The 16,522-nt window shown below is 50.0% G+C and overlaps 1 protein-coding gene across 19 annotated transcripts in view; it reads right to left on the minus strand.

The window, feature by feature from the left end:
- Nucleotides 1–16,522, minus strand: part of ZNF10 (zinc finger protein 10) — a 50,147-nt gene that overhangs the window by 16,315 nt on the left and 17,310 nt on the right. For 6 of the 19 annotated variants that reach the window (XM_089323530.1, XM_089323526.1, XM_089323527.1 and 3 more), the window contains one exon: nucleotides 2,023–2,114. Coding sequence is in view for 8 of the 19 variants with exons in the window: in XM_070065694.2 (XP_069921795.2) it covers nucleotides 2,023–2,114 (92 nt within the window). In the remaining 11 variants the exon portion in view is untranslated. Of the gene's footprint in view, nucleotides 1–94; nucleotides 233–2,022; nucleotides 2,115–7,092; nucleotides 7,152–7,252; nucleotides 8,088–9,572; nucleotides 10,557–16,522 lie in introns of those variants that run through there. The other 13 variants (XM_017338427.4, XM_089323524.1, XM_089323529.1 and 10 more) reach the window with 8 other exon arrangements.

Below are 16,522 nucleotides of genomic sequence, written 5' to 3' on the forward strand. Positions count from 1 at the left end.
TGACAGACAGTAACAGTCTCCATGAATCATGTGTCTGCTCTCCAGGACTTACCCTGCCCCTTATGACCTGGTGGCAATGGAACCATTCACCCACCTCATTCTCATAGTACTCAGGTGTCCCCACTGCTCTCCTCTGGGGTCCTTGACACATTCACCGTCTTGTCTCTCGCTGAAAGCTACCATTTTTAACATAACTGGTCATCTGATTTACGGACTGGTGCTTTTAGCATTCCTGTAGGAAATACACTGTACCTTTAGCAGGAACAGAGACAAAGCAGTGGACAGTGTCACCACTGAAGTGTGAGACACTAGTTAAGAACTTGGTTTAAACCAGGCAGACCTGAACTTAGCTCGGACACATTAGATTTTGTGTTGAATGATGCTTGTTTCTTTAACTTCACCATGTTAGTTCCTTTAACTGTAACGCACCATCCACCTCAGAGTCTTATACATACATTCACACAGTATAGAAGCCAGAAAACTTGCTCACCTCCTTGTCAAGCTCATCAGCTCTACCTTGCCAATTATTTCTTGGTATTTGTTTCAGTTCTGCTCAGCCCTGTTACCTGTGATGAACTGATTCTTCAAATAAAAATCTGGGTCTTTGGGCCAGCACTATGGTACAGAGGGTTAAGCTGTCACTTACAATGCTGGCATCACATTCTGGAGAGCCAACTGGAGTCCTGGCTGCTCCATGTCCAATCAACTTCCTGTTAATCTGACTGGGAAGGCGTCAGAAGATGGCTCAAGTACTTGCTTCCCTGACACCCATGTGGAAGACCAGGATGAAGGTTTTAGGCTCCTGGCTTCAGCTTGCCCCAGTTCCGGCTGTTGTGGCCATTTGCGGAGTGAACCAGTGGATGGAAAGATCTCTCTCCGCCCCCGACTCTCTGTTGTTTTGCCTTTCAATCTTAAAAACAAACAAAAATACTCAGGTCCTTCACAAACCCACTTCTCTAAAATTCATTTGGACAATCACAAGTCATCTTAATTTTTAACAATTTCTTTTATTTAATTGAAAGGCAAAGCTACAGAGAGAAGGAGAGAAAGAGCGAGCGCATGACATTCCATCTGCTGGTTCACTCCCGCAATGGCTGCAACAGCCAGGGCTGGGCCAAGCCAAAGTCAGGAGCCAGGAGCTTCTTCTGGGTCTCCCACGTGCGTGCAGGGGCCCAAAGACTTGGGCCGTCTTCTGCTGCTTTCCCAGGTGCATTAGCAGGGAGCTGGATGGGAATTGGAACAGCCAGGACTTGAACCAGTGCCCACATGGGATGCAGTGTTGCAGGCAGTGGCTTAAACCATTATGCCACAACATCAGCCCTAGCATTAAATGTCATTAAACAAAGTTTCTCCTGAATCTTAAAAATATTTAAATCTCCTTGTGTTAAAGGCACACACCAAACACCTGTCCAGAAACTCCAGTGTGAGGCCAAGCCCTTCAGACAGACCAAGGAATATCAGGCCAGGGAATCTCAGCTGCACTCAATCTGCTTACCAGACCTGCAGGAAAGACCCTGCAGAAGGAGGAGCTGAACAGGGTACAAGGGGGCAAAGCTTGCCACTCTTGATGTGCCCAAGTCACTCTGCGCCCAAAGGTTCTGTTGGAGCTCCTTCCTCTTGGTAGGAGTTAACCTTTTGGTAATGACATAACCTGTCCCTAAGCTCCTCCAAACAGAGGCTCCCTGTGGAGGAATTAGCACAGCCAGCACCACAGCCAGGGACCAGAAAAACTCTCAAGAGGCACCAGTATCCCCAGTTCTCTCATCTTCTTTGGAAGAAACCTGATACAATTTCTTTTTGTGGATGAAGCAACATTTCACTAAGAGTCCTTGATACCACTTCACTTGACTCCCACCCATATTAGTGTTAAACCTGGGTTCTTTTGCAGTAAAGGAAATGAAACTATAAATATAGTAAACAAAATGGTCCCAATCTCTCAAAAGAGAGAATCAGAGATAAAATTTCTTAAGTTGTAAGCAAAATGGGATTCTTAGTTGGAAAACAAAGAGCAGCCCAACTTACCTGGGACTGGGCACTTAGCCATTCAGCTTCCATGCCCTTCTTGTCCTTGATGGCACTTTCTTGAATAACAGGAGAATCCTGAGAAGGTGAAGCTGGGGAAAAAGAAACAGGAGAGAAGTTTGTGATGAAGGGGAGATGCTCTAAACTGCCAGCATGAACTCTCAGACCAGCTCTGTATGACACAGACACCCACCACACAGAACATCAGAGATATTCCTCAAATAAACCCACAATGTCTGAAACCCCCCAAGACCAGGAAGAAAAGAGTACAGAAATTATACCTCTCCCCTTAATCTCTAGGCTTCCAGGCTAAATTCCACTTGGAATTTAATGGATGTACACCCACCACTACAAATACCCACCCCGTCCCACTCCCCGCCTTTGAGGAAACAAACTTATCATTATGTACTATCCTTACATTAGAGATAAGAAAACAAGTGCTCTGCCAGAACTGTGGCAACGTGGGTTAAACCACAGCCCACAATGCTGGAATCCCATGTGGGCACTGGCTCCAGTCCCAGCTGTTCCACTTCTGATCCAGTTCCTTGCTAATGTACCTGGCAGCAGAGGTTGGCCCAAGTGCTCCAGCCTCTGCACCTACATGGAAGACCTGGGAGGAGCTCCTTGCTCCTAGTTTTGGATCAGCTCAGCCCTGGTCTTTGTGGCCATTTGGGGAGTGAACCAGTGGGTGGAAGACCTCTCTGTGACTCTGTCTTTCAAATGGAAGAGAAACAGATGCCAACAAAGGCAGCAGAGAGAATGACTAGACAATGAAAAGATATAGTAGAGGGAATTTCAAGGTGAGCATGATCAAAATAGAGTTAATCAATTAAGTTTTGAAATTTATTGGGCTGGTTAGATAAGGGTTCACTAATGATTTAGGGAGACCAATTTCAATACACTGGCAAAGAGAAGAAACAAACTCCATGATGAGGATGAGAAGTTTGGAGGTAGAGAAAGAAGGAAAACCAGGGCAGAGCTAGAAGAGATGGTGGGGTCAAAGCGGAGATCTGTTTGTTTGTAGGCTGAGGAAGGAAGAACAGCCCAGAAGGTTGGAGCGCCAGGAGGAGAGAGGGAGGGGATGGGTCAGAAGCTGCAATTAAGGGATCAGCTTGTACAAGAGGAGGAGGATACTCATTCTCTCCCACCTCCTCCTGGAAGATAGACAGTTGCGATGCCAAGTCAACAGGCATTTCAACAAAAATGTTCCCAAAATAGAAAGCAAGGCTGTATGCTAACAGTGAGAGGAACAACAGCTGTTGAGATCTTCGAGGACAGTGATAAAGGATTGAGTCATGCAGCAATGGATTAGCAAAAGCAGCTGACAAAGACAAGTGGAGGCTGTGGACAGAGCATCTGTCAGCTGTGATTTTCTCCAGCAACACTCTCTATTGAGGGAGACAGAGGAAGAGGACTACAGTGAGCGGAACAAAAACCTGGTTTGGGATTTGTGTATGTGGGCGCTCCATATCAAGGAAAGTAAGGCTTCTAAGAGATTCATCCAGTCAGCAACCGGACCTAGTTTTGGAACACAGGCAGAGACACTGAAGGAAAGGGCTGATTTGAGGGGAACTTCAAAGGTGTACGGAGACTATAGATACAAAGGAGCTAGGAGGACAGGAAGTAACAGAAGAGAGGGCAGGAGAGTTTCAGAGGAGAGGGCAGGAGCACCGTGATGTGACAGCCCCCATAGGCGAGAATGTTAAGAGACTCTGAGCCTTAAGGTGGGTGCAGTTCATTTAATGGTAACAGAAAAATGCAACTCCACAAAGGAAAGCTATTTCAGATTCTCCACCAAATGACATCCAGCACTTCTTCCTGTGTTGGGCACAGCAACAGCATCAATCTTGGCCTTTAGGGATCAGTGCCCTTTTCCTGGGTTACAATGGAGAGCTTAGGGCTGGCGCCGCAGCTCACTAGGCTAATCCTCCGCCTTGCGGCACCAGCACACCGGGTTCTAGTCCCGGTCGGGGCGCTGGATTCTGTCCCGGTTGCCCCTCTTCCAGGCCAGCTCTCTGCTGTGGCCAGGGAGTGCAGTGGAGGATGGCCCAGGTGCTTGGGCCCTGCACCCCATGGGAGACCAGGATAAGTACCTGGCTCCTGCCATCGGATCAGCACGGTGTGCCGGCCACAGCACGCCAGCCACTGCGGCCATTGGAGGGTGAACCAACGGCAAAGGAAGACCTTTCTTTCTGTCTCTCTCTCTCACTGTCCACTCTGCCTATCAAAAAAAAAAAAAAAAACCACAATGGAGAGCTTAGACCCCATCTTCCTATTTGGTCACTGCTGTGTTGGAAACAAAAGAGAGAGATGGCATTCCTGGGCTATCAAATCCAGTAATCTTCCCAATAAGACAAGGCACATCTAAGAAAGGCAAGGACAATTCTATAATGTACACAAGATCAAAGGCATTCGGGGGCAGGTGTTTGGCCTAATGATTTAGAGACGACTTGGAACACCTGCATTCCATACCAGAGTACCTAGGTTCAAGCCCCAGCTCTGCTCCTAAATTCCAGCTTCCTGTTAACGTATACCCTGGGAGACAGCAGGGAGAGACGAGCTATTGTAAGCATTTGGGAAATGCAGCAGCAGATGAGAGATTTCTGTCTAAGAAAAAAAAAAGACATTCAAGGAGCAACTAAGAGTGACTGTCTCCTTTTTTTAGTGGTAAGGCATATAATACAAGAAAAGGTCTAATGTTAAGCATCAGAAAGTACAAAAGTCATTCCACATCATGACCATTAAGTTTAAGAGGGGATTTTTGGATGCCGGCGCCACGGCTCACTAGGCTAATCCTCCACCTTATGGCACCGGCACACCGGGTTCTAGTCCCGGTCGGGGCGCCGGATTCTGTCCCGGTTGCCCCTCTTCCAGGCCAGCTCTCTGCTGTGGCCAGGGAGTGCAGTGGAGGATGGCCCAGGTGCTTGGGCCCTGCACCCCATGGGAGACCAGGAGAAGTACCTGGCTCCTGCCATCGGATCAGCGCGGTGCGCCGGCCGCAGCACGCCGGCCGCGGTGGCCATTGGAGGGTGAACCAACGGCAAAAGGAAGACCTTTCTCTCTCTCTCTCTCTCACTATCCACTCTGCCTGTCAAAAACTTAAAAAAAAATAAAAAAAAATTTAAAAAAAAAAGAGGGGATTTTTGGGGTCAGTGCTGTGGTGCAACGTGTCAATGTCCTAGCCTGAAGTGCCAGCATCCCATATGGGCATCGGTTCTAGTCCCAGCTGCTCCTCTTCTGATCCAGCTCCCTGCTATGGCCTGGGATAGCAGTGGAAGATGGCCCAAGTCCTTAGGCCCCTGCATCCACGTGAGAGACCTGGAAGAAGCTCCCTGGCTCCTGGCTTCAAATTGGCACCACTCCAGCCGTTGCAGCCATCTGGGGAGTAAACCAGCAGATGGGATACCTCTCTCTCTGTCTCTACTTCTCTCTGTAACTCTTTCAATTAAATAAAATAAATCTTAAAAAAAAAAGGGGGGGGGGATTTTTGTTCCATTTTTCAAACTCCAAATGGTAAAACCTACAGGAGAACAACACATTAACTCAACATTGTGAACACTACATCACAATAAGGTGGGTGTTTTCTACTAGACGTGGCCACCCAAAAAAAGTACGGCTTTGTCATCATTCTGTTATTCTCCTAAAGTAAAGTCAAAAGAGTCAAGGAGACAGGGAGATCATCTTTGCCTTGGTAAATTCAAGAGTAAGGAGAGATGCACTGGTTGTCTATAGCTGTCATCAACACAAGTTTATTGCCTAACAGCTCTCAAGTTCAGAAGTCCACCGAGGGTCTCAGTGGGCTAAAACCCAGGAGCTGGCAGGGCTGGTCCTCCTGGCGCCCCAGGGGGGGAGGTCCCTTGCCCTTTCCAGTTTCTGCATTCCTTGGCTGTGCCCCTGCTCATCTCCCTGATACTCACCTGCTTGCCCTAAGCCTCCCAGAACTGTCCGGACAATCTCTTCCCCCCTTAAGTCCTTGGTTGAAGCACAAGCGCAAATTCCCTTGTACAAGTTAAGGTAAGCTATTCATAGATTCTGGGGATCTTTTATCTCCCCCCTGGGCACAGATAGGCTGAAAGAAGCGTCAAGTATCAGCAGAAAAGCTATGAATGTCACTCTCCAAGTCACATGCACTCACACAGCACAAATCAGCATGATCAAATCACTTAGTGTACAGGCTTCACGGCTTTCTGGGCCCTGACAACTTTTCAACTGAATTCCCACTGCCCTTGCTCCATACTCTCCAAGACTCACTCAATTCCCCCTTGGCCATGATCCTTCCTGTTGTCCTCCTGTCAATCAGTGGCTCTTTGTTAGTGTCACAAAGCATCTGCCACTCCCTCTGTTCCAGCACTTCAACACTTGCCTGGCACTATAACTAGCTGTCTCCCTTCTGAGACAATGAACCACTAGAGAATTAGGACTGATCTCTAAATCCTAGAAAGTAGCTAATCAGTACTTTGTACTTCACACTCATTCATTCCAGCATTTGTCAATACTTCACACCTACAACGTTAACTTCTCTGCTTTCTAAGGAATCTGTTTCAGACTTGGTACCCGAGGGTCAGCATTTAGATCTGAACAGAACCTCATCAGGGAAAGTGTTCTCTCAGACACACGGAACATATGTTTTTAAATAAAAAATGGGATCTCTTCAAATTCTAAGTTTAACAGTATTTGGCATGTGTAAAGGGCAAGGAATGATCAGTAAAAAGGATCCAGAGCCACAAAGTTAAAATTCTGGGCCAGCAGAGATGGCAATTTTCAAGATATGGTGCACTTCTCAAAACTCAGAAAATGCAAAGTTAAGAATCATGCATTTCATGTTACATTAGTTTTACATAAAAGAAAAACCTGCTATCAAATTCCAGATACTAATATTATGCATCTGGAAGGCTTTAGGGAAAACGTCTAGACACCCACCATTTACTCTGACATGCATCAGAGCAGACACAACAGACTGATGGGCAAAGATGGGCAGATAGCTAGATTACAACTAAGTATCGTGAAATGTTAACAGTACAGTCCAGATGGTGGTTTGTTAAATATTCAGTGTATAGTTTTAAAATTTACCTTTATGCTCAAAAACTCATGATAAAATGTTAGATGAGATGAGGCAGCAAAGAGGTGTTCTGTGGGAAAAGGCAAAAATTATGTTCTCAGATGCTAGTGTAAGTGAGAGAGAAACATTTAGTGCAGACAAAGGAAGTCTTTTACCATGCTCAGTCCAGACCTTGCAGAGTACTGCCGCTGAAAGCAAAAGAATGTTCTAGGCCGGCGCTGTGGCTCACTAGGCTAATCCTCCACCTGTGGCGCCGGCCCCACGGGTTCTAGTCCCGGTTGGGGCGCCAGATTCTGTCCTGGTTGCCCTCTTCCAGTCCAGCTCCCTGCTGTGGCCCGGGAAGGCAGTGGAGGATGGCCCAAGTCCTTGGGCCCTGTACCCCATGGGAGACCAGGGGAAGCACCTGGCTCCTGGCTTCGGATTGGCGTGGTGCGCTGGCACTGGCGGCCATTTGGAGGGTGAACTAATGGAATGAAGACCTTTCTCTCTGTCTCTCTCTCTAACTCTGCCTGTTAAAAAACAAAACAAAACAAAACAGAAGAGGAGCATGTTAGTTATAACACAAAGAAAAGTTAGTGTACTGTTGAGGTGGTTTTGAAAGGGATAGGGAGCGGGTTGCCACTGCAGTGTAGCTGGGAAGGCCACCACCTGTGGAGCTGGCATCCTATATGGGTGCTGGTTCAAGTCCCAGCTGCTCCTCTTCAGTTTCCATTAAAATCGTGTCTACCTCTGCAAAACCTCCTAGATCGCGACTTACACACATGGTTGCCTCTTTTTGAAAATTACTCGTTTGTTCTTCATTCCATCTCTCATCATGTATGTCTTGAGTTCTGCTTTCCCAGGCCATAAGCAGAGTGCTAAATCGGAAGAGGAGCAGCAGGGACACGAACCGGTGCCCATCTTCTTCATACACTCTAAGTGGGAACTACATATTCAACTTGGATGTTAACCTTATCTTTGACACTCATACTAGATTAATTAAAGAAACACAGTAACAATGGAAAATAAAAATTAAAAAGTTAAACTTATGAGATTTCCTTGAAAATACAAGAACACATACATACACAAATACCTTCAGTTAATTATTAGATTTATAAAAAAAAAATGAGGACACTAAGAGTTAAAGACACGGACTTTTTTAAAAAGACCACACACAAATCTTCCTCATATTAACTAAAAATATTAATGACATGGGTAGTTTTGAGGGAAAAAAACCTGTAAAGACAACTTCGGTAAGAAAAGCAGTTTCTTAACGAATGTTCTCAGATTAGGATAAGAAACTGGAATCTAGGCTGGGGCTGGCATTTGGCGCCGGTTCAGCTGCTCCACTTCCCACCCATGTCCCTGCTAATGTGCCTGGGAAAGCAGTGGACACTGGTCCAGTCCCTGGGCCCCTGTACCCCCGGGGGAAACCAGGTGCAGTTCCAGGTTTCTGGATTCACCTGGCCCAGCTCCGGGCTTTGAGGCCGTCTGGGAGTAAATCGGCGAATGGAAGCTAGCTCGCTCACTCGCTCGCTCTCATCCTCTCTCTATAACTGGCTTTCAAATAAATAACGTTAAAAAAAACCTCTCCTGTCCATTCTGCCGCAAACTTGTTAGAAGCAGACCCACTTCATCCACGAATGTGTCACACAACAGTGAATAGAACGCAAAAGCTACGTTTTGGAAGCCCGCGAGTGCTGTGGACTCCCACGAACCCAGGACTCTCCGTACTAGAGTCCGAAACTAGGGGCACGGCCGCTCCCACGGCCGCCGGGAAGCTGGACGCAAACCTTGCCAATGCCTCCAGCGCCGACAGCACGCGCCGCGGGTTCCACCTGCACGTCCCCACTCCCAACACCTCCTAACCCCACCAGGGACTCAGACCCCTGCCCGGTTCTAAAGCCACCGGGCGGCTTGGACCCCTGCCCGGTCCGAACCTCACTGGGCGGCTCTGACCCCTAACCGGCCCTGACTCCACCAGAGGGCTCGGACCCCTGCCCGGCCCCAACCCCATGAGGGGGCTCGGATCCCTGCTCGGACCCAACCTACTGGGCAGCTCTGACCCCTGCCCGGTCCCAGCATACCGGGCGGCCCAGACCCCTGCCGGGCCCCAAACCCATGAGGGGGCTCGGATTCCTGCCCGGCCCCAAACCCACCGGGCGGCTCGGACCCCTGCCCGGCTCCAACCCCATGATGGGGCTCGGACCCCTGCTCGGTCGCAACCTACTGGGCAGCTCTGACCCCTGCCCGGCCCCAACCCCACCGGGCGGCTCAGACTCCTGCCCGGCCCCAACCCCACCGGGCGGCTCGGACCCCTGCCCGGCCCCAACCCCACCGGGCGGCTCGGACCCCTGCCTAGTGGCAGCTGCTCCTGCAGGGCAGATACGAAGCCACTCGCGGACGCGCACTGCTACCCACGAAGACGGCGCGCACGCCCGGCCGCGTCTCTGTCAGGACAGCCACGAGTCCGACAGGAGGCGCGCACACAACCCGCCGCTACCGTCTATACCTGCGGTAAGCCACCAGAAGGTCCGACAGGAAAATCGCTCCCGGCACAAAGGCGGCAGGGACCGAAAAGCCCGCGGGGAACCAGCCTCTGCCCACAGCGACGCCGCGCCTCCGCGGGCCCGCCCACGCCCGCCGCCCACGCCCGCCGCCGGCGCCGCGCCTGACGTCACGCACGCGCCGCGGCCCCGCCGCTAGCACACGCGCGCGCGCCCCGCCCTCAGCCAGTCACGCACGCACGCAAGTCTTCGCGGTGCCGGCACGGGGGCGCCCACGCCGCCCACGCAAGAGCCGCGGCCCTTGGGCAGCGACCGCTGCCCGCCGGCGTCCAACCCCGCGGCCGCGAGCTGAGGGCCGCGGTCGCGGCGCGCGGGGCCTCCTGGGAAGTGTAGTCCGGGCCCGGGCGCCTGACGGGGGCTCCGCGGGAGACGCGGGCTTCTGGAGGGCGGGCGGCCGGTCCGGGACACGGGTCCCGTCGGGGCGCGCGGGGCCCCCGGGGCGAGGCCGCGCGGCGTCAGAGCCCGCGGCCCTGGCCGCAGCCGCGTGACCCCTGCCCGTCCGCGCCTGCTGGGAGGCTGTGCTGTCCCGCCTGTCCACTGCAGGTGTCACAACCTTCAGGAACACGTTTCTCTACGAAACAGTTCCTCTTGAAACGGCTGCAGAAACCTGCAGAACTTTGCCTCGTACCTAACGTGCGTTCGACTTTTAAAAATCTTGTATCAAACATTGACGGACTTGTTTGAGAAGCGCAGAGCGGACGAGAGCCTGCGCGCCGCTCTCCGCCGGTTCGCCCTGCAGAGACCCCCGCCTCCCGGGACTGCACCGGGCCGGCCGGAGCCGGAGCTTCCTGAGAAGCCGGGCGCCCTGCTCCGGAGTGGACTGGCGGCCTCGCTAAACCAGCCTGCCCCCGTGTTTTCACTGGCTGTTGACTGGTTTGGCTTTGGTAGCTGTTACAGGCAGACGTGCACCATACTGGCATCCAGGACTACCCGTAACCCTCATCCATTTATTCATCTCATCTTTGTGCTAAGATCTAATTCTTGGAAACTTCTATTCCATTTTTGGCGAATTTATCTGAAATTCAGTAAAATTCAGTAAAAAGAACGGGGGTTGGGGCCGGTGCTGTGGCACAGCGGGTTAACGCCCTGGCATGAAGCGCGGGCATCCCATATGGGTGCCAGTTCGAGACCTGGCTGCTCCACTTCCAATCCAGCTCTCTGCTATGGCCTAGGAAAGCAGTAGAAGATGGTCCAATCCTTGGGCCCCTGCACCCGCGTGGGAGACCCAGAAGAGGATCCTGGCTCCTGGCTTCAGCTGTTGAGGCCAACTGGGGAGTGATCCATAGGATGGATGACCTCTCTCTCTCTCTGCCTTTCCTCTCTCTGTAACTCTGTCTTGCAAATAAATAAATCTTAAAAGGGGGGGGGGGGGGCAAATGTTGACATAGACTGACCTCCATTAGGATGCCTGCATCCCACATCACTCTCAGTTCCATTTTAAGAAATCCCCCACAGGGTGGACGTGGAGTTGCAGCGCGATGAGCTGTTGCTTGGAATGCCTACATCCCATATCAGAGTCCCAGCTACTCTGCTTCTGATGCAGCGTCCCGCTGAGGCATCCTGGAGGCACAGATAATGGCTCAAGTGATTTGGGCTCTGCTACCCATGTGGGATGGAATTCCGGGCTGAGAGTGACCCTGCGCCTGGCTAGGAGACTGCTTGCCTAGCCCATGCAGGTTAACCTGACTGCTGACAGGTGGCAGGAGCCCCAGGCACATCTCCCGCACCCCTGCCTCCTGTTGAAGCGCCTTGTAATTGCCAGTCAGGTGAACTGCCCATCAGGAAGCCTACACGACCTTCAAGCTGATTGGAGAAGCACAGCGGCAACAATACCGGCTTTATCTATAGAATTAGTGTTGCCTGAATTAGCTATGTCCCCTCTGCCTGCCCTTTAACAGCTTGTGCTTGATCATTAATAAACGAACATGTTCATCGAAACTTGTCCCCGGTGCTACCATCCTGGCAGTGTGAACCTCACAGGATGAGTCCGCACCAGACTCCTAGCTTTGAGCTGGCCAGGAAGCTGGATCAGAAATGAAACAGCTGGAAATGGTACCCATATGGGATGCTGGCATTGCAAGTGGCAGATGTTACTGTTGGCTACTGTGGGCATTTGGAGAGTAAACCAGCAGATGGAAGATTCTCTCCCCCCCCCCTTCCCTCCCACCTTTTCTTCCCTTCCACTTCAAGTTGATGAAAATAAACATTTAAAAAAACCTATCTAATGGATCAATCCTTACATACTGTTATTTTTAGGTTTTTGTTGGATTTTAAGTATTAAGACTTTCTTTTCCATTTTATTTTTTAAAAATTTGGTTGCCTCTTGGCTATTTAACTTCTGAGTGCAAATCATTGAACTCTTTAACGAAGTATTGTAGAGAATAAATCATAATGGGTAAACAAAAAAAAATTTATTTATTTGAAATTCAGAATTACAGAAAGAGAGGTATCTTCCATCCACTGATTCACTCCCCAAATGGCCACAATGGCTGGAGCTGGGCTAGGCTGAAGCCAGGAGCCAGGAACCCCATCCTGGTCTCCTTCATGGGTGGCAGGGGCCCCAGCACTTGGGCCATCTTCCACCGTCTCCAAGGCACATTAGCAGGGAGCTGGATAGGAAGTGGAGCAGCTGGGACTTCAAACAACAACTATATGGGATGCCAGCACTTTCCTCGGAGGCTTTACCCACTACACCACAGCACTGCCTCCTCCCTACACACACACTTTTCTTTCTGAAGGTCTGAATAATCTGGCGTTGGATTTTGGAAATTAATTGTATTAATTTGCTTACAATTTCCACTCATTGCTATGTATTTCTTTTGAATTTACTTTCTGGAAAAGCTATTTTTAAGCCATATACCTTTGTTGGGGAGGGCAGTTGCTATAATTGTTTAATTTCCTAAAACCTCTTATTTTATGATTTCATAAACAAAAACCTCCATACCATCCTATTTTTGCTTCATATTTGAAATACCTTTTAGGATCCTTAAATTTATGGAAGTTGGGCTGGCGCTGTGACACAGTGGGTTAAGCCACCCTTTGCAAGCTGGTATCCCATGAGAGAGCTGGTTCGGGTCCTGGCTGCCCCACTTGTGATCCGGCTCCCTAATAACGCACCTGGGAAAGCAGCAGAAAATAGCCTGAGTGTTTGGGTCTCTGAACCCATGCTCCTGTGTTGGCCTCTCTCTCTCTTTCTCTCTCTGTAATTCTGCCTTTCAAATAAATAAATAAGTCTTTAAAAAAGTAAAAAAGAGAGAGAAATATCTTCCATCTGCTGGGTCACTCCCCAGATGGTTGCAACAACTGGGGCAAAACCAGGCTGAAACGAGGAGCCTGGAACTCCATCCAGGTTTCCCACATAGAGGCAGGGGCCCACAAACTTAGACCTTCTGCTGGGTTTTGCCAATTGCATTATCTGGGAATTGGATGAAAAGTGGAGCAGGCAGTTTCTGATATGAGATGCTGGCATTGCAGGTGGCTCATTCACCCATTGTAATAAAATGACACCCTCTCCCCCACACCCCTGGTTCTCCCTCTCTGTAACTCTGCTTTTCAAATAAGTAAATCAAATGCATACCCAAATGGAGTAGTATAATGAGTCCTTCTACACAATACTGTTTTGAAGCAAATCTTACATATATTATTTATAAATATGTTAGATTTATCTCTGGTTGATAAAAGCTCCTTTAAAAAATTGTAAGCAGGATATAATCATAGTTACGAAATTAACAGTAGTTCTTTTTTTAAAAAGATTTATTCATTTGAAAGAGTTAGAAAGAGGGAGAGACAGATCTTCTATCCACTGGTTCACTCCCTAGATGGCTGCAATGGCTGGCACTGGGCCAGGCCAAAGCCAGGAGCCAGGAGCCTCATCAGCGTCTCCAACATGGGTGTAGGGACCCAAACACTGGGACCACCCTCCACTGCTTTTCCCAGGTCATCAGCAGGGAGCTGAATCAGAAGTGGAGCAGCCAGGACAGGAATCGGTGCCAACAGGGAATGCCAGCTCAGCTTCTCAGGCAGCAGCTTTACCTGCTACACCACAATGCTGGACCCCAACAATATTCCCTCCCTTTATACACAGGGACTGTTCACACCTTTATGGTTTTTTTTTAAGACATATTTATTTATATGAAAGTGTTACAGAAAGAGAAAGATCTTCCATCTGCTGTTTCACTCGCCAGATGACAGCAACAGCTGAGGCTGGGCCAGGCTGGAGCCAGGAGCCCAGAGCTTCATCCATGTCTTCCATGGGGGTGGCAGGGTCCAAGCAATTTCACTGCTTTTCCCAGGCCATTAGCAGCTGGGACACTCAAAATGGTACCCATACGGGATGCTGCATTGTAGGTGCCAGCTTTACCTGCTGCACCACAATGCTGACCCCAATGTTTTGTTTTGTTTTGTTTTGAAGAACTTTGGTAATTCATAATCCAAATCCAGTTCATTCAATGTGAAATTGCTTTTTTTTTTTTTTTTTTTTTTTTTTTTTTTTTGACAATAGTGGAGAGTGGATAGTGAGAGAGAGAGACAGAGAGAAAGGTCTTCCTTTTTGCCGTTGGTTCACCCTCCAATGGCCACCACGGCTGGTGCACTGCTGCTAGCGCACGCGCTGATCTGAAGGCAGAAGCCAGGTGCTTCTCCTGGTCTCCCACGGGGTGCAGGGCCCAAAGCACTTGGCCAACCTCCACTGCCTTCCCGGGCCACAGCAGAGAGCTGGCCTGGAAGAGGGGCAATCGGGAAAGAATCCGGCGCCCCGACCAGGACTAGAACCCGGTGTGCCGGCGCCGCAAGGTGGAGGATTAGCCTATTGAGCCCCGGCGCCGGCATGAAATTGCTTTTAATCAGGGCCAGCACTGTGGCGCAGCGTGTTAACGCCCTGGCCTGAAGCGCCAGCATCCCATATGGGCACCGGTTCTAGTCCCGGCTGCTCCTCTTCCAATCCAGCTCTCTGCTGTGGCCTGGGAAAGCAGCAGAAGATGGCCCAAGTCCTTGGGCCCCCATACCCACGTGAGACACCCAGAAGAAGCTCCTGGCTCCTGGCTTCAGATCAGCACAGCTCTGGCCGTTGCAGCCAACTGGGGAGTGAACCAGCAGATGGAAGACCTCTCTCTCTCTCTGCCTCTCCTCTCCTCTCTCTCTGTAACTCTTTCAAATTAAAAAAAAAATCTTAAAAAAAAAATGAGACCTTTACAAATACCAGGGTAGTGCAGTATCTTGTGATTTGTTGCGAGTCTTAAAAACCCCCAAGCACATTGAGCAGGCATTGTGGTGCAACTCAGATCAATCAAAAATTAATTGATTAGATTAAAATCCTCCTCTAGATATAACAGGCAGTATATATATATATATATATTTTTTTTTTTTTTGACAGGCAGAGTGGACAGTGAGAGAGAGAGAGAGAGAGAGAAGGTCTTCCTTTGCCATTGGTTCACCCTCCAATGGCCGCCGCGGCCAGCGCACTGCAGCCCGCACATCGCGCTGATCCGAATGCAGGAGCCAGGTACTTATCCTGGTCTCCCATGGGGTGCAGGGCCCAAGCACTTGGGCCATCCTCCACTGCACTCCCTGGCCACAGCAGACAGCTGGCCTGGAAGAGGGGCAACCGGGACAGAATCCGGCGCCCTGACCGGGACTAGAACCCAGTGTGCCGGCGCCGCTAGGCAGAGGATTAGCCTAGTGAGCCGCGGCACCGGCTAGTATATATATTTTTAAGATTTCTTTATTTATTTGAAATTCAGAGCTACACAGAGCGAAGGAGAGGCAGAGGCAGAGAGAGAGAGAGAAAGAAAGAGAAAGACATCTTCCATCTGCTGGTTCACTCCCCAATTGGCTGCAATGGCTGGAGCTGCACTGATACGAAGCCAGGAGCCAGGAGCCAAGAGTTTCTTCCGGGTCTCCCAAACAGGTGCAGGGGGCCCAAGCACTTGAGCCATCTTCTACTGCTTTCCCAGGCCATAGCAGAGAGCTGGATCGGAAGTGGAGTGCCCAGGACTTGAACCGGTGCCCATATGGGAAGCTGGCACTTCAGGCAGGGGCTTTACCTGCTATGCCACAGCGCCGGCCCCGGCAGTATATTTCTTAACATTTTAAGATCTAGAGGCCGGCGCCGTGGCTCAATAGGCTAATCCTCCACCTTGCGGCACTGGCACACCGGGTTCTAGTCCCGGTCAGGGCGCCGGATTCTGTCCCGGTTGCCCCTCTTCCAGGCCAGCTCTCTGCTGTGGCCAGGGAGTGCAGTGGAGGATGGCCCAAGTGCTTGGGCCCTGCACCCCATGGGAGACAAGGATAAGTACCTTGCTCCTGCCATCAGATCAGCACGGTACGCCGGCCGCAGCGCGTTGGCCGTGGCGGCCATTGGAGGGTGAACCAACGGCAAAGGAAGACCTTTCTCTCTGTCTCTCTCTCTCACTGTCCACTCTGCCTGTCACAAAAAAATAAATAAATAAATAAATAAAATAAATAAATAAAAAAAAGATCTAGAATTTCTAGAATAGAATTTTAATGCCATCACAATTTGAAAAATATGGGTTTTTTTCAGATTTATTTTTTATTTATTTGTAAGATAGAGTTATAGAGAGAGGCACAGAGAGAGAGAGGTCTTCTGTCCACTGGTTCACTCCCTAACTGGTTGCAATGACTGAGCCTGAGCTGATCCAAAGCTAAGAGCCAGGAGCTTTTTCCATATCTCCCACATGGGTGCAGGGGCCTTAGCATTTGGGCCATCTTCCACTGCTTTCCCAGGCATATTAGCAGGAAGGTGGATCACAAGAGGATCAGCCAGGATTCAAACCAGCTCCCATATGGGATGCCGGTGCTGCAGTTCAGGGCTTTAAAGCACAACACAACAGCGCCGGCCCCAAAATACATTTTTTAAACCACAAAAGTTGCAAATGAA

Source organism: Oryctolagus cuniculus, chromosome 21 (assembly GCF_051225735.1).
Source record: "Oryctolagus cuniculus isolate XC-2025 breed Fujian yellow rabbit chromosome 21, ASM5122573v1, whole genome shotgun sequence".
Lineage (NCBI taxonomy): Eukaryota > Metazoa > Chordata > Mammalia > Lagomorpha > Leporidae > Oryctolagus > Oryctolagus cuniculus.